This window comes from Paroedura picta, chromosome 10 (assembly GCF_049243985.1).
Source record: "Paroedura picta isolate Pp20150507F chromosome 10, Ppicta_v3.0, whole genome shotgun sequence".
NCBI lineage: Eukaryota > Metazoa > Chordata > Lepidosauria > Squamata > Gekkonidae > Paroedura > Paroedura picta.
In genome coordinates this window covers 46913014-46935337 of record NC_135378.1, presented here as the reverse complement: position 1 = coordinate 46935337, position 22324 = coordinate 46913014, and the positions used below count along the sequence as shown (strand labels likewise).

General features: G+C 40.7%; 1 protein-coding gene across 3 annotated transcripts in view; it reads right to left on the bottom strand.

Annotated features, from left to right (window-relative positions):
- FSTL5 (follistatin like 5) overlaps positions 1 to 22324 on the bottom strand; it is a 437209-nt gene that overhangs the window by 77322 nt on the left and 337563 nt on the right. For all 3 annotated transcript variants that reach the window (XM_077299983.1, XM_077299982.1, XM_077299984.1), the window contains exon 8: positions 10263 to 10383. In XM_077299983.1, the coding sequence (XP_077156098.1) occupies positions 10263 to 10383 (121 nt within the window). The remainder of the gene's footprint in view (positions 1 to 10262; positions 10384 to 22324) is intronic.

The window sequence follows — 22324 nt, the reverse complement described above, 5'->3', positions numbered from 1 at the left end:
TCATTGTCAGCCTTAAAATGGTATAATTCATCTGTAGACATTAGTTTTTTCTACTTGATGTTCCATTGTAATCCCACTTTGGCACTTTCTGCTTTTGCCATTATCACTACTTGTTTCAAGTCTTCCATTATTTTTTGCCAGTAATGTGGTGTCATCTGCATATCTTAAATTGCTAATGTTCCTTTCACCAATTTTCTTCTAAATCCAATCCAGTGTTCCTTATGGTATGTTCTTGTGGTCTGAAGAATTAGGGAGATAAAATAATCCTTGTCTGACTCCTTGGCCAGTTGGAAACCATTATGTTTCTCCATAACAGTAGGTTCTTGTCCAGAGTATAGTTTGTGCATCAACACACACAAAAAATATTATGGAATACCCAATAATTTAAAAATCAATGGTAGTTTTTCAGGCACCATACAGTGAAAACTTTGCTGTAATCTATGAAACACAAACTGATTTTTGTATGCTCCAGTTCTCAATGTAAATTTATAATATGACCTTTAGTCCCTCTTTCTTTCCTGAATCAAGCTTGTACATTTGTGGGTTGCAATAGCTCTGCTGATATTCTATCTACTCCTGATGGTTTGTTTCCATATTATCTGTGTCAAGCCTCTTTGGTATTTCCTTTTGAATCCATTAACATCAACAAGTGTTGTATCATTAAGAATCAAACTAGTCATAGATATCCTCAGCAATTCCCCAGTAGCTGACTGAGTACTATCCAACCTAATGGTTCTATCTTTCATCTTTTTTTTCATTTTGGATTATCTCATCATAGGGTTTTTGTTCAAAGATGTGGTCAGAAGTGGTTTAACTTTGAAAGCTTCTGTGCAGTACCAGCCAGGGTTAGATGAAGTGGCACTTAATCTGCTGTTTGTCTATATTTCTTTTTACTCGTTCATAAAGAAACGGAATCAATGCTTCAGATTTGAATCTTTTACTTCCTCATATTTTTTTCTACAACCAGGTTAAGAGGTTGGGGGTGCTCATGAATCTTGCCTTGCTGTTTGAAAAGCAGGCTGGCATGGTAGCCAGGAGATCTTTTGATTTGCCAAAATCACCCAGCAAGCTTCAATGGTGGATCAGGGATTTGAACCTGGGACTCCCAAACTCTATTCTGATACTCGAACCAATACTTAACACTGGCTAAAATGGGAGAGGGAACTGGTGAAAATTGATGAAATTTTCTACCTTCTACTGGTGAAAAATAGCTTTCGGATCAAATCCTTTATGTATCTATTTATTGAGGTATCTATTTATTATTATTATTCAGTGTGCATATTTCTTTCTTTCACTGAAAAAAATATTTTTCTACAAACTTGGAAGACCCCCCAGGCTTGTAGAAAAATCCTAAAGTTCACAAAAAATATCGGGGCGGGGTTAACTTCCCTACATCAAGGTTGTATCTGCACATGCATAGATTACTTACCTGAACTGTCAAGAAGTGCTGGATTTGGAAGGCCCTGCCATCTCCTGCTTCTGCTTGGGGGAGGGGGTGTCTGAGAGGCCAAAAAACAAACCATTGCTGTGATGTATGTGGGGAAGAAAGTGTCTGAAAGTGCCACTGCCACTGCTGGGGGCAGAAGGAAGAAGTGGTCAGGCAGCTGGGAGAGCCATCACTGCTGCTACATGTGGGCAGGAAGAAGTAGGCAGGTGGCTAAGATTGTAATGGTGGCCAGAAAGAGAGTGGAGAGGCAGAGGGAGGGCAAAGAGAGATAGGAAAGAGGAGACAGAAAAAGATAAAGTGATGGGCAGGGGGCAGAAAGAGAGAAAAGTGACAGGCATAGGGAGGAACAAGGAAAAAACAGGAGGCAGGAGAGAGAAAGAATGAGAGACTGACACTTCTTCTGCACCAGCAGTGCTGTGCCAGGCATCCACTAGCCATTTGCAACAGGGCAGTTTGCCCCACATCTTCCCGGGTCCAGAAGGGGGAACATTTTCCTACCAGACCTGGTCCGCCCTAGATTAGTGCCTCTAACTGCACTTGAAAATAATAATTAAAAATGTTCCCGTTGGCTGTGCTGTGCTGTGCAGTGCCATGGAGCCGACTGGGGTATTTTCTGTCTCTTCTGGGATGCTGTAGTTGTGGGAAGAGCCATGCCTGGATGGCCCAAGACTTCCCAGATGGGCCTGACTTGACATAGCCCTGACTACTGGAAGCAAATCTAAGACTGTTGGAGACCAGGGCCCATTCTGCACACATAGGATAATGCACTTTCAATGTGCTTTGACAGCTGGATTTTCCTGTGCACAACAGGAAAATCTACTTCTAAAGTGCATTGAAAGTACAATATCTATTGTGTGCAGAATAGGCCCAGGGCTTGGCTGCTTACTATTAAGTTTTGTTTGTGTTTAGTCTTTAATTCTGAATCCGCTAGTCTTACTTTTCTAATGCTCTCAAAACTACAGACTTCCAACTGGTTTAATTATATTGAGTGAAAAATCCAAATGCTTGCCATTTCTTTGTATTCACTGGCCTTAGCACGTACAGCATTGATATATATAAAACTATAAAACACAGAATGTTAGATATTGAACTTCAAGCTCTGAATGAAGCAGCTAGAAAAATGTGATCTCCACTTCTTTTAGGTATCTCTCCACCATCTGACAAATTAGCATTTTATTTTTCTCATCTTGCTATTCTCCAACAACGCAGGGCTTTTATGCTTGCCAGGTTTAACATTCTCCCGTCAACAGATATGATGGGGAGATTTCAGAAGATTTTTTTATATTCAGAGACACTGCCCATGTAAACAAGGTTGTATAGAAACCATATAGCACATTTTCTTTTATTGCCCAATATACAATGCTATTTGGGCTAAAGCTCTAGTTAAAAGTATGCTTAGTTTAATGTACTCTGATAAATGCAGGATACAGTTTCCTCTCTCCAATCAGGATCCAGATACAATTGATAAAGTGGCTACATTTTTACAAATGGCAATTAAGCTGAGAGAATTTAAGAACTAATTGTATTCTTATTTGTCTTATATTTCTGCCAATAAATGCTGTTGTTGTTATTGTATAGCCCCCAACAGCACCCGCAGCAAGGATGGGATTGCGGGAGAATCCGCATTCACTTGCTGTGGGGCAACCAAGGGCTTAAGTCTAATATCACCTGGAAGCAGGGATTAGCACCAAAACCAGACAAGCGCTGACCCAGGCCTGAGTCGTTGTGTGGAACAGGTCAGAGAGAAGCAGGGGAAAGAGGAAGAAGCAAAAGTTTGGGGAATAGAGTAGCTGTACCTGCAAGTCATGATTTGAGATAAATATTCCACAATAACTCTTTCTACACTCTTTGTAGATCCTGAAGTTTATTCCCTGATCTCATTAAATGCCACATTTTTGTATATGCTAATCATGCAGGTTATAGAAAAAAACGATTAAAACAATATCTCCTCTCCCCTCCCCTGTTGTTTTAACATCCAGACCGAAGAGTTTCGGATAGCATTTAAGCTCACACTTTATTAATTTACTTATTATTACTTTGGTGGATCTTATTAAAAGTTATTACATTACTTGTTTTTAGATTTCAGTGAAAACAAACTGCTATGCCATGTGTCATTATTGGCAGACAAAAAAGATATGATAGAAAATAGGCATATTTTCACTTATCGTCATTGATTAAACAAGCCTTCCTAAGTCTATGATTTAGATCTTTTGGGCCAATTAATTAATTGTACTGAGGTTTGCCCCCTACTGAAAAAGCCATCTCTGTACCCATGGGACCCTGCCAGCTACCACCCAGTCTTGCATCTTGTGTTTCTGGGGAAGGTGGTAGAGCAAGCTGCTGCAGACCAGCTCCTGGTATTTTTGGAGGAAACTCTGGCTCTAGATTCATACCATCCTTCCATCCTGGCCACAGGGTGGAGACAGCACTGGTCACCTTGATATCCAGTGCCAATTGGATCAGGATGGGTCAGCCATCCTCGTGCTTTTAGACCTGATGGCCACTTTGACGTGGTCAACCATGAGTTGTTGGCCTATAGCCACGCCGAAACTGGGAATAGGGAGACTTCACTGCAATGACTGGTCTCCTTTTTCCGGAACCAGATGAAGAGGCTTGTGGTGGGGGATGAGTTGTAACACCCCTTTGGGTTCCTGTGTGGAGTGTCACAGGGACAATTCTCTCTCCTATGCTGTTTAATATATATATGTGCCCTCTAGCCCAGTTGGTCTGGGGTTACAGGCTGGGTTGTCACCAATATGCAGATGACACCCAGCTCTGTCTCCTAATGGACGGCTGGCCGGACTCCCCTCGGATACATTTGCCAGTTGTTTGGAAGCAGTGGCTGGATGGCTCAGGCAGAGCCATCTGAAATTCAACCCCTCCATGATGGAGGTCCTGTGACTGGGTAGAAGGGGGCAGACACTGGCAGTCTTCAAGCAAAGGTTGGATACACACTTTTCTTCGATGCTTTAGGATGCTTAGGGCTGATCCTGCATTGAGCAGGGAATTGGACTAGATGGCCTGTATGGCCCCTTCCAACTCTATGATTCGATGATTCTATAGGATCAGGAAGTGCAGCTCCCATACCTGGATGGGGTGCAATTAAGACCTGCAACATTCACCAGGAATTTGGGAGTGATCTTTGATGTGTCCCTTTTCCATGGAGGCTCAGGTCACTAAGGTAACCCAAATTGCATTTTTTCATCTACGCCAAGCAGGGCTACTAGTGCCCTACCTGCTTTCAGACCACCTGGCCACAGTGATCCATGCAACGGTCACTTCCAGGTTAGACTTCTGTAACTCACTCTATGAGGGCCTACCCTTGGCTTTGATCCAGAATTACAGCTGGCACAAAATGCGGCTGTGAGGGTCCTCACTCCACCTCACTCCATTCCACCTCACTAGGACATCTCGGAAGGCCCACATTCAGCCAGTGTTGCGTCATCCTCATTGGTTGCCAGCCTGTTTTCTGATCTAGTTCAAGGTATTGGTTTTGATGTTTAAGGCTATACATGGCTTGGGCCCTACCTATCTGCGGGACCACTTATCTGCCCCACAGGGCACTTCTCTCTGTGGATATGAATCTGCTGGCTTTCCCAGTCCCCCAGGACATTTGCCTGGCCTTGACCAGGGGCAGGGCTTCTTTGGCCCTGGCTGCAACCTGGTGGAATAAGCTCCCTGAAGAGCTACAGGCTCTGTCGGAGTTGTCAGCTTTCCACAGGGCCTGTAAGACAGAGTTCTTCTGTCAGACATATGGTTGAGGCTTGTGTGTCCCAGTGTTTCAAACGGTGGATCCCCTACTGTTAGTGTTGGGTAATTTGGCCCTCACTCCTAATGAGAGAGCTCATTTGACTGCATGCTGAACAGAGGGTGAGTGTTTAGAACTCTTATGGTATTGCCATCTTTTAAATGTTTAAATGTTAATCTATTAAGAGATTTTTAGGGGTTTATTGCATTTTATTGTTTTATTATAAACCACCACGACACTATTTGAGAGAGGTGGTATACATATCTAAAGATAAATATAATAAATAAACAGACCAAAACTGAGATTGCTTGAGAAAGTAGAGGGCCCTCCAATAGAGAACATACTTCTGAATCCCTTGAAAATCAATTTACATTAAAACCAATTCTTCTGAATACAGATTTCCCATACTAAAATACATTTTAACAGAATAATATAGAGAGTAGATAGACTATTGTGAAATGAGATTATGTAATTTCTAATTTCACCTAACTGATTAAAGGAAACCACTCAGCGTGCAACATCAGTATAATTTTTTGAATAAATAAGAAATGGTATATTCTGACTGATTATGCATGGCAGTGGCCACACTGGGCCCCCACCAGTTTCTCACAGTGGGGCAGCATGCTGCCTGCTTCCAGTGTACCAATACGGGAAAATTTCCCACACTGGACATGATCTACCTTGGCTTTTTGTGTGTGAACCTGAAGCTGGTACAGAAAGGTTCTACTGTGCCTACTGGGACACTACAGCTGGGGTCCAGCCCATCATAGCCACTGATGGCATCCATGTTACAAAAGGGAATGCTTAAAAATCAGCTTCCCTTAACATGGGGCATCAGAGGCCCAAAAGTGGGCCAGGGCCTGGAGGGTGCTAGGCTGATGGTATCATCATGCTTCAGAGGAAATTTGCCTCACTGCCCAGTTAACACTCCCATGCACAATCCCATTCAGGCCCATTTTATCCCTCCCATGCACAATCAGTATGTGTCTCCATAAATGAGACACAGTGAATGTTTTTGAAAGACAAAATTAAAAACAATTAATTCTGATATCCAAAATTTTTTGGATGCCTTAAGTTCGTTTGACTGCTAAAGCCAGCTGTAGTGCAGTCAAATATGTCAGTTATAGGGTCACAAATCAATGGCTGGAATAACCAGGAGAAGGGGGGATGTCATTGGCATGATGTCACTCATCACCTAGAAGTGATGTCATACCACTCTATGGGTTGTCAGAAACTCTATAGTAAAACTCAGAAGTGTCTGATCAGATCTTCCACTAAATGTGCAGAAACTGGAGAGTACAGGTGATCAAGCCATGAGCAAAAAGGCTGTGATAAGAAGCAATCAACTGAAAAAAATATCTCATGCTTTAACTGTGCATTTGCAATGCAGTGCACGCAGGACTCTCATTACCTGTGAATGTTGTGAATGCATTTGAATAGAGTTAATGCTATTTTGATAATCTAATTAAATTTGTCCTTATATTTGTTCATGCACTACATTTCATGTATCCCCTAATCATACTTGTGGAACTGAAACCAAATGATTTGGTCTAAATATAACATGAAACTATGATTTAACTCTGACTAATTTGGGAAATCAGGATTCACCTCAATCATGCAAATTCTGATTTGCCATAACTAATACTGATTTAATTTGCTTTGCTTTTGTAACTTGGGAGGTTGTGTTTTAACAATGACAACAATATTATCTGCATTCAGACAAACAAAACCACAGTCAAGACTAACAAAGCCGGATCAAATCCTGGTTTGATGGATTCTAGCCCACCATATTTAGTGGAGTGTGCTTCACAGTTGCAGCAACCATAGTTAATTTAATTAAACCATGGTTTTTTTTATTAATGTGACGTCTGAATTTAGCCATTATGGTGATTTGTCCTTGGATTTCTATCCGGCCTTAACTTTTGTAAAGAAGTCAATAATTCCCACCCTGAGACACAAACTACTGTAGAGTTTAGTTCATAGAGAAAATAATGAAAAACAAAGGAAATTATGCAGTGTTAAAAATGTTGAAGTACTGAAAAATATGATAAAAATCTCTGCTGAGTTCATCTGAACAAAAATGCACATATTATGAAAGTGCTTAAAATCCAATTAAATTATTTTCAAAGGACTCTCACATTAGATCTTAAACATCAACGAAGCCTCGTTATCTCATTAACCTTCCTTTGACTTTTCTGTTATACAAGTGCCATTACACTAATTAATCATTTTCCTGGACTATATACTGACTTCCTTTCCTATGTTCAAGAATGTAGTGGTTATATCTAAATACATAAACCATTAAATAACTGTTTCATCTGACTAAGGTATTAAGCTTCAAAATTAAACCAGTTTAGCTATGATGTTTAGCTACTGTAATCTTAGTAGATTCATTAGTACAAAATCTGGTTTAAGCAGACACAAAAATAATCCTGCAAGAATTTGGCAAAAACATGCCACAGTGCTTAGTAGTGTAAACAACACAGAATTGTAATATGCTAGCATGTTAAGCATGTAACACATGTGTAACACATGATAGTAATTAAATACTTGAAACTCGATTTTGAATCATTTTTAGGGATGGGCATGAACCAGAAAAATGTGGTTAATGTCAGTTTGTGGTTCATGGCTGAACAACAAATGAAACCATTAACTGAACCAGGAGGTTTATTTGTGAAACAACTACAAACGCCATTGAAAAGAACCATGTTTCCTTTAAATAGGTTTGCAGAAAGCCCAACTTACAGCTGAGTGGCAGGGAAGTCTTGCTTAGCCATTTGTGTGGCTTTTGAGGAGAGCAAAAGCTGGGGTTTAAAGAGACTTACAACCGTGCTTTCTGCTCTGTCTACGAGCAACAATTAACTAATTTAAAAGTTTGTAAAAAACTTTGAACTGCTTTAAAAGTTTGTGAAGCTGGACCCTCATGGAATTCATTTCATTAACTACTAACAGGGCAAAATTCATGATAGATTTTGCTTTGTACCTGTAGTCATTTTCTACCTTTAACTGAGCAGCAGGTCCATAACCAGAAATGTAATGTGAGAAGTCTTCAGTACACAGAGAATCAGGCAAGATAAACCTTGGGACTTATTAGGCAGGGACAAGTCAAATCATGGGGGGGGGGCGCTACTGAACAAACACAATCCTCACACTCTCAAGAAACTTCCAAATGGTCAATAAAGCAGAGCTAGTGGGATTTATTGCTAATGCGTTACAGTAACTCTCAGCACATTGGTAGCAATGGGTTTCTCACTGCTTTAAGTTCTATTTTTTTCTTAAATATGGAGCCAGCTTTGTATTTGGAAAGCAAAATGTGCTATTTGAAAACCAGGGCCATTTCTGCATGCAGAAGAAGGTTCCTGGACAGACTTCACATTTGGTGCCATATAGAGCCACATCCCGAGGCTGTCCAATAGTCAGATTACAATTTGGGAATTTTTAAATTGTGATTTTGGAATCCAGGAAACTGGATTTACCACCTTAAATTGCGTGAATCACAGGTGAACAATCAGTGAGTGCACGGAGGGAGAAACGTGCGATAATCTGGACAGCTTTATATATTTGTTTGTTTGTTTCTACCCCGCCACCCCCAACAAAGTTGTCTCATGACAGCTTACAATAAAGATCAAAAAACACAATCGGTAAGAAGCCGCTGGGAGGAGCTGGGACTCATTGCCTACTCACTTATCAGGGAGGCTATTCCGGCTGTCCCATCCCTGACTGGCCATCCGTCCAACGAAACGCAATTAGGGGGGATGCCCCACCCCTTGCAATGTCCCCCTCCAACTTCTTCCATATGGAAGAACTGCCAGCCCCCAGTAAGGCTGGCAGCCAGCTGGAGATGGGAAGGAGGGCAGAGGGTCGGGGACTGCAGCCAGTGACTGTGGGCATGGGCGTTGAGGGAGGGAGCTCCCACCAGTGCTCCTGCCACCACGAACAGCTCAGGCCGTGGCCTTCCCAAGATTTGCCAGGGCTGCCTGGGGCAGTGTGGGGAGGAACAGGATGTCTGCCAGCACTTCTCACCCCCCCCCAAAAAGGCCTGCCAAGGCCTGCAGGGGCCTCGTTCAGCCTTTTGGGAGTTGGGGGGGGGACTCGGCTGGCCTGCCCAGAATGGGGGAAGGGGAGCCTAGCACCCATTGTATTCCTGGATTCAATTGGGTTTGCCTCTAGTATATCCATAAAACCCCATCAAAACATTACAACAGTATCAATATCAAAGATGGTGGTGTAGCTTCCTAAAACTCCCAACCCAACTCAGCTGTTCCAGCCTGAGGCCAATGCAGTGGCCCTAGAATACAAAAACAACAACAACAACAACAACAACAACAACAACAACAACAACAACAACAACAACAACAACAACAAAACTCGAGGCATTACTGCTTGGCAATGCAGAACTGCCTTAACAAAAAAGTGGGGATGGTTGGGGGGGGGAGAAAGATTCAGTCCATGAAGGAACTGCTGTGTTGTGATTGGTGGCTTGCTGTGATTGATAAGCCAAGGAGTAGTGGGAGAAGTTTGTGTTGCTTTCCTTTGCAGCCTAATCAGGTGGCAAAAAGCCATGATGGGACAGAGGGAAAACGTGACAGGGGTCTCCCTGTGAGGAGGGCTGCAAATGCAACATTTATCATCCCGCATTTGTAAGCTGGAAGCCACTTACGTTTTACCCGTCCTTGCAGAAATGGCCCAACATTTAAAAATGAATTGTTACAGTCTAAGCAATAACATGATTATGTTGTTTTTTCAAAACAATCATTTCCATCAATATCTATTATTCTATGGATAGAATATTAAACACACATACTGTGTAACAGCATTAAGAGCTCAATGTACAAAGAAAATAAACCAATCAACATTTATTACTTTTTATTATAATTTAACTAGGGTTGTTCCATGATGTTATTAAATCTGATTTTACTGCAATCATATTTAAAGAAAAGATATAATATTAATTAAAAGGTATGTCTTTTTTGCTTTTTAGTTCTTATACAATTACAAAATCAGAACAATCCACTAAAATATACTGGAAAACCACCCTATAACGTGCAGTGTCAAAATGTTCCTTACCATTCACTTGAAGAATATGCGTCTGATAGAGTTTATCATAGCCATCCGCATAGCAGCTATAATTTCCCATGTGAGTTGTAGTTATCTTAGTAATGTATAGGGACCCATCATCACCAAAATCCTAAAGGAAAAGAAGAAAAACAACATGTTCACAATTATTTGGACAATTCTAGGCTGTACGAAAAGGGATATGAAAGATATTAAGACATTATAACACTTTATTCTCTCTGTAAATATAAAATACAACAGGGCTTCCAATATGGAAATATAACCAGGCCATGAGAAGCACAGCTGCAGCTGCCAACAGCCAGTTCTCCATTGGCATGAATTGCGTTTCTCCTCTCTAGATATTTGCCAGATGAGGTTTTCTTGATATAACAGAAGGAACAGAAGAGATGCAATTTTCTAACAATCTAAAACCTTTTAAGGAATTTACTATGTGGTGTCTTTAAGGCCTTTGCAGCAGCTAATTTTTACTTTCATTTTCAGCCAAGGCTTTTTTTTTTTTTGTAATTCAAAAAGAGCTTCTCTAAACACTGCAGCCGCTGGCTGCTTTTCCTGTTTTCCTTTCTGTCCTGATATCTCTTAAACCAGAAACGGAAGGAGAATACACTGCACCACTACAAAACACCCTAATTTGGCCCCATGCTCATGTGCTACCTAGCAGGGAAAAACAAAGGATTAAAAAAAAAATAACATGAAATCAAAATTGCTACATTTCATTCATGTCCAGGGAGTCTCAGCAATGTTCTCTCTAATTTTCTTAAGCATGTCCCATAGGTTTCAATGGTGCCTCCTCTCATGTAATAGGATTGCAGCCTTAAAACTATAAATCTACATTAAAGTGCATAAGAACTAGGGTTGGAAAATACCTGGAGACTTAGCTTGTGCAGCCAGGAGTGGGTGGGTTTGGGTGAGGGAGGAACCTCAATGAAGTATAATACTTGGGAGTCCACTCTCCAAAGCAGCCAATTTCTCCAGGGAAACTGATCTCTGTTACCTGGAGATGAGCCATAATTCCAGGAGATCTCCAAGTCCTAACCAGGGGATTGGGATCTCTAATATTAAGAACACTGGTCCATCTAGTCAGATACAATATGCTCTTATTGGCAATAGATTTTAGAAGATTCATTTATCAGAAGATGCCAAGTTTTTATTTTAGGGATCTCCTGCATGAAAAGTTTGCTTTACTGCTATGCTGCTGAAACTAGGATAATTGCTATCAGGAAAAAAGTAGATTTTATTATATGCTGTTTTGCCACCAAAAATGTTTTAGTCTATAACACATCGTAGAATTCCTCATTCTTGGGTAATTAGTTTTACTTTCACAATGAATACCTTTCAACAAACATTTTGAGAAAGAACTTTTTTTTTAATTTCTAAAAAAAAAATAACTAAAAGAACACATAACTCAAACAGGTGACAGAACTGCAGTTTGCACATTATGCACATTGTAGATAAATTAAGCAAGTGTTTAGAACATATTCTGGGGGGAAATCTAACATTGTTTTGTGGGACTTATACAGTTGTGAAATAGCTATGTACTTTCAATGAACAGAGTATTTATGTGGTCTTGCCCTGCTATCTTTCAGTTCATTACCTTTTGTAACATGGATACCAATCTAGGACCCCAATGGCCCCACACCTGGTTTGGTGAGACATGGATTTAGTCATGCCCCTTGATGGACTGCCTCTTTCCAGATTGTGCCTTTCAATCCCAATCCCCTGGTTAGGACTTGGAGATCTCCTGGAGGGAGGGCCCCCCTTGCCGCCTCTGCCGCCTCTGCTGCCATCACCATTGCCCTGTCACTGCCCTTCTGAGGCTGGTCGGGGAGGAGGGAGAGCCCACCTGCTACCACCGCCGCCCTGCCGCTGCCCTTCTGAGGCCAGTCAGGGAGGGGGGAGAGAGGGAGAGCCCACCTGCCACTGCTGCTGCTGACGTGACGGCGGCGTGTCCCGCCTTGTGGCCCCGAATATCTGGTCACATTAACCTAGACCTTTGAGAAGGAGGAGGCAGCCAATAAGACCTTGCCTGTCTTTAGGGAGCATTTGCTTGCAAGGTTGTGAATAATGGGGTGAGTGTGATTTGTATACACTGGGGGGGGGGCAGCTCAGGGGGAAAAAACTTCAAACTTTTTTCTGAGAATTGTCTGAGAAATTTCACAACCAAAAGAACCCTTTGTGAGAAGAGGTAGAGGAGCTCACCTATCACATTGTACACAGGAAGAATAGGAGCAACAGAAGTGAGGCTACTTGGTGCTTTTGTAACTCAAAAGTTGATAGTGCTGCTTCTTCCTTTTACATTTTCCTAAAAATCTATTTAGGACGCAGCAATGCAGTAAGACATTTTAGAATCATCCTGCAGATCTCAAAGTATTCTGATAGGAGTCAAACAAGACATTGAACTCCTCTCTTTTCTCTTCAGCAGCGGAAACTGTTGGCAAAAAAGAAAGCCAAATCTGGCTGTTCGTGCTGCTTTCTTTTATGTGTGTCCTTTGTTTAGATACCAGCTATTATATTCAAATCCAGACATCTACCATGATTTACTTTGGTCATAAAATTTGCTATTGCTGGTTTCTTTCACTTTTTAAACATTTCTGTTTTTATGGTATGACACAATAATGCTATTATACATCAAGTGGGTATATCTTTGATATAGATGTGAAGTATATTTTCATAAAACTGCAGTAAGTTAATTGGAATAAGTTGCTAGCTAGTAGCATATAGGGTTCCTCTGAAAATATATTATGATAGGAGTAGTTTCTGCTATACAATATTTAATGCAGAACTAGTTGGAGATACAGCACAGAACAGGAAATTAAAAGACACAAATATAGGGAGTACATGTTTATGTCTGAATAACTGTGGGCAGACTTTGAAGCTTGTGAAACTGCAAAAGGTAAATGATGGAGTCTCTCAAAGTGGTGACATGCACAAACATTTGATGTGGACAGATGACATGCACAGTAGAAAATGCATTGTGCTAATGACCATATTATGTTACTTATTTCTTTTATAGTCTGACAGTCTCATTAAATGCAGGACAAAACACTGCACTGTAATGGCCCATTATGCACGGCCGCCGAAACGGCGATTTCGGGTCACATGGAAAACGTGGAGGGGGTAGAAGCAAAACGAACTGGTTATGCACGGGACGGGACACAACGGCGGCAAAACCCATAGTAACCGATTATGCATGCGGCGACCTCGGCGCTGCTTCTGGTTGCGCCCCGGTCACCCGGAAGCTGCACTTTCTTCCGCGTTTTGCTAACGCGGCTTTTTTGGCAGCATGCACCAAATCTGCAGCCGGTTGCAGCCGGCTCCATGCATTATTGGTGAGTTTAGTCTCCGCCATTCCACCCTGAATGTGCGCTATCCCCCCGTGCATAATGGGCCATGATACAACAATGCAACAGAACTGGATTATAAAATTAGAAGACAACTAGTGGGGACCTGCAAAGCTTGTGTGAGAGAGTCCCATCCCACCTTGCCAGACAGCCCAGCCATTTGCAATGAGATCTGCTCACCCATCCTTCTTTCCTGTTGGCTAGTGGTGGGCCAGCTGCTTGCCAGCTGTACAGTATGCCCAGCTGAAGGGCTGCTGCTTGCCTGGCTTATTTGCCTGCCTCAAACAGCTAGGGGAAGGGAGCAGCGGTGGAGGCTCCTCTCCCATTCACATGGCTTAGGAAGATAATGAAGGCTGTGCCTACCTGAATTTATGTTTTTGCATATGGGTCCTTGGCAAGTGTTATGGCAATGCATAGACATCCAATGAATATAGTGGGATGGTCACAAACAGATGTTTATTAGTACAGGGTACCAACAGACTTGGAAAAGAGGTAAAGGAGGGGATTGTTATAGGCATGGTGATACCATACTATATGGACATCCTTAAGGACACCCACATATATTTTAGTATAATTCAGATGGGGCTGCAGAAAGCTTCAATTCAACATGGCAACACTTCCTAACATGACAAAAGAGAAACAGCCTGAATAGTTTTACCTGGGAGATAGGTGAATTAGTCCCTTCCCCAAAAATGTAGGTGATGTCTTAATGATTAGGTAAGATAACATACTGTTAATGAACAAAAGGATTATGTCAGCAATCATCCTATCTTAAGCATACTGTTTCCCCAGGATACAATCATCAGTTCATACCTGGCTCTTTGTTCATTGTCTAAATCAGTGAATGACCAGTTCAAGTGACCCGGTGTGCCAGTTTTGCACCTATAATTTTCCCATCTGGCAGTCAGAATAGGCCAGTACAATTTGTAGATAATTCCTTGAATGTCTGCTAAACAGCACAGCTGTTTCAAGGAATGGCACCTTTCAAGGAATGCCCACCACTGTTTTCTTTAAGGAGACATTTTAAACAAATGGATGAATATAGACAAACATTTGATAGTTTACAAATACACGTGTGACTAGTATGCTGTTGGTCTGAACTATTCTGCCAAATAGCAAAATGAATTTCACCACACACTATGCCCCCTTTGCTTTCTGAGCAGGGACAATGTGGCAAAAAATTATTTTCCCTTACAAAATTCTTGTCATCATGCATCAGTTTTTGAAAAGCCTCATAGGCTACCATAGGGCCATAGATTCAGAATATCAGTGAACCTGAACCAAGGTACCATTTCAGTGAAAGGAAGTACCAGCTGATTGATGTGGGCCATTGGTGCAAGGAGGTTTCCTTGGCTGGGGCGGTCTGTCCATAATTCATGCACTTGACTACTAAAGGTGGTAAAATTCAAGGTTAACCCCTCCCTCCCCAATTTCTTCTCCTCCCTTTCATCCCATCTCTCATTTCACCTGTTTAAAAATCTGCTGTAAATTGAATTGCTGGCAAATTCTCAACTACCTGCTCTTACCTTAATTTCCCTTATTATCTGATGCAATGATTTTATCTTTTTTGCATAAAGCTGAGTATGCTTCAATAGAATACCAGTTTTACACAAATATTCTGTTCTGAAGGCCAATCATTAGTAACTGGAAAGTCTTCAGTCCTACCTCTGTAACATCTCAACAAAAGGCTGAATTGACCTTGTGACATGTCATGCTTAGGCCTAACCACATAAAAGTTAAAGTAAATAACAGCCCAATCTAGTATCTATTTTATTTACTCAGAGGACAAAACTGGTGTCATGATCATTCTCTGAAGACTAGGCTGAAAAATGCTGTTAAAAATACATAATACAGAGAAAGCTCTACTGAAAAATAAAAAAGAGAGAAGAGAACAAAAGGCAACTTCCAGGACAACTAATCAAAAGCAAGTCTCATTTTGCATGGAGACAATTGGGTATCACAGACTTCAGCACTGCTTCCATCCATCCATTAATAATAATGAAGGACTTTGATTGGAGGAAGGGGTCAAGGAGTTAGTGGAAATGTGTCCCAAGTAACACAGATGGTGGCTAGGGGACTTTCTCTTTCTCCCTTTTCCCCAACTTATATTCCTTGAATCACTAGCCCAAGAAAAAGAAGAGTTGTTTTTATACCCTGCTTTTTACTATCTGAAGGAGTCTCAGAGTGGTTTACAATCACCTTCCATTCCTCTCCCCACAATTAACACCCTGGGAGGTAGATAGGGCTGAAATAGTTCTGATAGAAATGCTCTGTGCGAACAGCTGTAACAGGGCTATGACTAGCCCAAGGTCACCCAGCTGCCTGCATGTGGAGAAAGGGGGAATCAATCCTGGCTCTCCAGATTAGAGGCTGTCACTCTTAACCTACTACACCATGCTGGCTTTCTTGATGCTAGCATAAACATTCAGTAAAAACTTTTCCCTTTGTCTTCTAGATTTCTGCATGTATGGATTTTTGGATTGTCTTGTAAGGAAGCACATCCAGTGATGTGAGCCTGAAGTGGCACAAGCCAGCCAAATCTTTACTACCTCAGTGAAAACTATGTCACAACTAGGGTTGCCAAGCTCCAGCTGGAGCCTGGAGATCTCTTGCCATTACAACTGATCTCCAGATAATGAAGATCAATGGAGAAAATGGCTGCTTTTGAGGGTGGATATGGAATTGTATGCTGCTGAGGTAATTTTCTTCCTCAGGTTCCACCACCAAAATCTTCAGGTATTTTCCATCAGAAACTGGTAACTCTAGTCTCAGGGTAACAGAGGACCTGTGTTGGCCTACACCTGGGATGGCTCTGGCCTATTATGCACGGCCGCTGAAACGGCGGCCTGGAGAACGCGGAGGAGGAAGAAGTGAAGCAAACTGCTTACGCACGGGATGGAACACAACGGTGGCAAAACCCAGAGTATCTGATTATGCATGCGGTTACTCCAGAGCCATTTCTGGTTGTGCCCTGGTCCTGGGAAGTACCACTTTCTTCCGCATTTCGCTAACGTGACTTTTTCGGCGGCATACGTTGACTCTGCACCCGGTTGCTGCCTGCAGCGCGCATAATTGGTGATTTTAGCCGTCGCCATTCCACCCCAAATGCGGACCTTCCACTCTGTGCATAATGGGGTTTTGATTTACTGCCAACATCAAGTGGAAGCTGGAATTTGCTTCTCTACCAGACAAGTGGTAAGTTGAGGCAAATTCCCTGCATAGAAACAGTCTCTGACACAGATTTCCTTTATTCCTCTCTCAGAAATAAACAAACATAAATGTTTTGAATCCAATGACACCTTTAAAATCAACAAAGTCAGGTATCTGACAAAGTATGCCTGCACATGAATGTTCATACCTTTAATAAAACTTTACTAGTCTTAAAGGTGTCACTGGATTCAAACTTTGTTCAGCTGCTTCAGACCAACATGGCTACCCACGTTAATCTCTTTTCTCTAGTTTACTCCTCTATTGGAGTAAGGTGCCTTGTTTTCAGCTTGCAAGCTGTTTTTCCTCATTATGTTCTGCAAGATTCTATTGCACAGTGTTAATACATCTTTGTTAGATGATTTTATGTTAAATTATGCATTGTTTTGATACTCCTCTGTAATTACTACCTAGTCTTCTTAAAGATCTTTTTAAAATAGCCCCTTAGGGCTTTGGAAAAAAGGATAGTAGTTATATCACTATAATTTTATGATGCTATAGCAATAAAGCAACTATCAATATTTTTAAAGGCCCTACTGGTGGTTATTTTTTTTTAAATAGGGAGAAATAACAGACATGAAGTGATCCTGTGGGTAGAAAGGTATGAAAATCACTAAGTAGTGTTGCCATGTTGGGCAAACCAGGACTGATTCCACTCAGAAGATTTTCTATGATTCAGCAACTCCTGCCCTATGCCATTTTTGGTTCCAGATATCATCCTACATTCCTGCACAAACCATAAGCAGTCCATTTTTCTGCTATAGAGCTGCTTTTTATAGCTGGGGATTTTGGGCATTTTGTTGTACTTAAACACATAGCAAATTAATCTGTATTACAAAACAAACAGAGTACCCCAAGGAAGAGTTAAGACCAAGAGTGATGTGAGAATCCTCTGAAACATTATAGTAGTCAATTAAAATATTCTGACTTTCATCCAAGCAAGATTGTTTATATGTGCACTAAGAAAAGCTGGTGGTGAGACCTAGAAAAAAAAATCCAAGAATGACTTTCTTTATCTTCTCACCTTCTTCAGAAGCTCAGATGTTTTTCATGAGCAAGAATTACAAGATTTACCATACACTTAATTTCAGGCAAATTTGGGTTGTCCTGTCTATGAACATTAATAAAGTTGATTCATATACTTAGCTAATACAGAAAACCATTTCCACCACTCTGCAAATTACATTCTAGTCCCTCTCGCCCCTCTTGTAACGAAGTTCTTGGGGTAATCTTAGGATAGTATAGATAAGACTAGAGTTTTTGCCGCAGCTGTTTTATGGTATATTTGTTATATTTGTTTTATGGATTTTATTGTATGGGTTTTTATTGGGGTTTTTATATGCTGTAACTTGCCTCAAGCCTCTGGGGAGAGGCAAGTAAGAAATGAACTCATCATCATCATCATCATCATCTACAGAATATTTAGGATACTTTTGTGCAGTAGTGCAGGGGTAGTCAACCTGTGGTCCTCCAGAGGTTCATGGACTACAATTCCCAAATGCTGGCAGGGGCTCATGGGAATTGTAGTCCATGAACCTCTGGAGGACCACAGGTTGACTACCCCTGCAGTAGTGCACAGAGTGAAATGTCTTTCAGAAGTTATACAATAGAGCTGTTCCCACTCACATCTCTTCTCCTGTCTCTACAATTCTATGCTTCACTTTTAAAAATTATTTCCTGAATCTGCTGAGTAGACTTGAAAAACCTATTCAGGGTAGTTAAAACATGAGGCACTAAAAGGATGGATTGCCATAAACTATACCCAGGAGTGTTTCTTCAGCTGCAATGAGGCTTTGTGTACAAGCTTTAAACAAGCAGAAAAATGCTCAACTAAATCTGATTTTTATTACTAGGGTAAATATTACCTGTGGACACAGTGACACAAACTCATGCCATCCTATTGAGTACAAAATGGATCAAAATGTCTTTTCAAAGTAAAGGTATTAAGTTAATGTTGTCATTTAGGATGTTTTTATATGCTTTCTTTGGCAAACTAAGTGATCAGCCCAGTCCAAGCATTTAGTGAAGCATCTCTACTTTAGAAATGGGATCCAAACAGCAATGTAGACCCACTGAAAAAAAAATATTGGGACAACTACTTAGGATCATTTTCCTGGATATACATTAGCAACAGGCTTGGATCACAATGTCAATGTGGAAATAGAAGCTGATCTTAACAGCTAAGCAGGGTTTGCTGTTATAGTTGCCTACACAAGTATCCTAGCATTCTGATCCTAAGTTTTGTGATATTTTTGCTAGAAAGTGAAAAAGATTAGAACAAACCAGGCCTATTATTTTAGATTTCATGCTAAACAGCTGTTAGAATCCTGAATCCTGTCATTATTGAGATCATCAGTTTGAGATAGCTGTCTTCTTTAACAGCTTATATCTATATCTATGAGGAAATAAAGCAAAACTGATGTTTGTTCTGGAAAGGAGCAGTATGAAGCCAGTAAAGCAATCTTAGTGAAGCTCTATCCAGAGATTTCAGCCCTTCAAAACTGGACCTTTTCTTGTCAACTCTGTTTTGCAGAGGTTTAGTTGACAGACTTTAGTGGGTGCATAGCCAAATAGGATATTAGCGTTCCTATCTCTCAAGCAATGTTATAGTTTGTAAACAGAAACTATATCATTTTTTAAAAACTTGTATATGCTACCTTTGTCCTCAATGAGGACCCAAAGTCACCATTTTGACTCCTCTATTTTATCTTCACAACAGCCCTTTGAGACAGGTTAGGCTGAGAGTGCGTGACTGGCCAAAGGTCACTAAGCAGGCAGTCCTGGCAGAGTGAAGATTCAAACCTGGATTTTCCATATCCTCATCTGACAGTCTAAACACTATATAATTCTGAAAACACAACTCAGGAAAGGTTCCATTTTGACATTTTCCATCCCATGGTGATAACCCTGCTATAGCTGCTATTTTCCTTATGGGAACAAATATACAGCAACCAACAGAGTATCTATAAACTTTGTTCCAAAAGGCCATTTCAGTTATACAAAACAATTGGTATGTGGTAGCAGTGATTATCTTTACGTGAATGCCTGAATGCGTTTCGTCTGGCTAGACTGGAGAAGGCACTGGCAAACCATCCCGTATTGAGTCTGCCATGAAAACGCTAGAGGGTGTCACCCCAAGGGTCAGACATGACTCGGTGCTTGCACAGGGGATACCTTTACCTTTTAGACAGGGCATTACAACAAACAAACAAACAAAAACACTGTCTGCATTTTCCTGCTCTTACAGAATGGCTGACAACAACCATTTCTTACTTTCCCACTGAAAATTCAACACTTGCCATGCTTCTTTATTCTGGACTGTTTGTTTCTAAAAGTGGCTGTGTAAACTTTTCCCAACATTTCCTTCAGTAGGTCTGCCATTATAGGGACATATTTAAACAAATGGCAGGAATACCTACTGAGAACAGTGGGAGAGTCCTGAAGCCCAATTAAATATAATTGGGGGGGGGGGGCAGAAATGCTGACTGACTTGCATAGGCTCTATTAAAATATACTACAGCACAATAAAGTTGCAATTAATACATGGAACAGATTAGAAGAACCCTGTCCTGAGACTGAAATGGCAGGCTTCAAAGTTGACTGATAGTCCCTGGGCCCAGATAAAATGCTCTGGAATTTCAATGACAGCCTCCAGGGTGGAATTATGGTCTCTGGGAAAGGAATTGTTGCTCTTAGGAGACCCATTCCTGTTCCAGATGACAGATTCTAGTCCCAGGGGCCATATTTCCACTCTGGGGGCTGTAATTATAGTCTCAAAACACTTGCACAACCCCAAAGGACTATGATTCTACTGTGGGGCTGATATTCCAGTTCCAGAACAATCTGTATAGGGCAAGAAATCATCATTCCACTTTGGGAACATGAGCTCAGGACAGGCCTGTTTAAAACCATTCTGCATTTTTGATGCAACGTTTGATTGCTGTTATGCATTTCAACAGAGCCCATGCATGTCAGTTGGCATTCTTGGCTTCCATTATATCTAATGGTCCTTCAGCCATCTCTCAATAGACATTCGTGTCATTCATTTAAATATATCTCCATAATGGTAGAAATGTTGAAACGAATGGAGAGCTGAGTTTGCAATGGGATGCACTTTTACTTTTATCTTTTGCTCGGGTATTTTGTTATACACAAGACATGAACTGGTTTGTGTTTTCAAGAAAACAGCATCTATATCATTTTATCAAAAGCTGCCTTTTGATATATGACAAATAATCTAAGACACACCGTAAGTCAAATATCATAAAGGGTCTCCTTTTCCATATTTCTATACCACTTACTAAAACTTCATCCTGTAGAATTCTAAAAAAAAATCCATTTGTTTTCTGATTTCAAATTGTAAAATTTGAAATTATCAGATAATGGTGTGGATAGAAAAAATTGCATTTTTTTCAAATCCTTCATTTTAGCATCATTACTATACCAAAATACTTGAATACCCTCTACAATACCTATGTTAGAAAATACTGAATGTTATTTATCAAAGATATTTAACAGGATATGGGTCTGGATTACTGAAGTAACACAAAAACTGAGGCAGATATAGTCCAATCTTTTACTCTCAAGGCAGCTGGCAGACATTTAATTTTTTTTTTTGTATTCCAGAATCCAGATGTCACTTACTAACCTCTAGTTTCAATTACATCTAACTCTAATTATACTCCTTTCATCAACACTTTCTGACAGGTCATATAACTCATTATAGCAACAAGACCTTTAGTAAAGTAAAATCATACAGTAAGAAAATTGGTTTCAAGAGCCTAATCCCAGAAATTTTAAAACATTGATGCTTAAAAGCTAACCGCTTTGGCTTTGTGCCCCTGTAGACTACTGAATGTGAAGTCCTGAGGAACATATAAATTGCTTTTGGCCAAGAAATTGAAAGTTGAGCCAGTTATGTGAAAATTATACCCAAGACAATGGGGGAAAGAGGTCAGGGGGCACAATAGGAAAGGGTAGGAAAGAAAACAAAGGGTTCAAAGAGCATGCCAGAAGAGGACAGCCCAAAGACTAAAGAGGATCTTTAAACAAGGAAAAAAGAGTGGTATGTAAATTAAGCCAGGCTGAATTAAACCAATGGAGGGGGAATTCAATGCAGTTAACAGGCCACTGAATGCTATGTAGAATTACAGTGATTGAATATTCAACATGCTTGACCAGAGAAATAAAAACATAAAAGCTTACTGAATCCTTAAATAAACATTCAACATGATCCTGGTACTACTACAGAGACATACAGAATACACATGGGGACATGATGTTAGGAAAAACTGCAGGATGCAGTGTAATGCTGTATCTTTTCTGAGCAGGGAAAACTACAATGATTTTCAAGCAAACTCGTTACAGACAGGTAGGAAGAGCTATGATAGAACATCCAACATTAAAGAACATGCATTATTAACAAGGCAGTAGAATCATAAAGATAAATAAGCAGCAGGGTAACACTGCCCATGGGTACCCCGAAGGCAAGAGCATGAGAATGAGAAA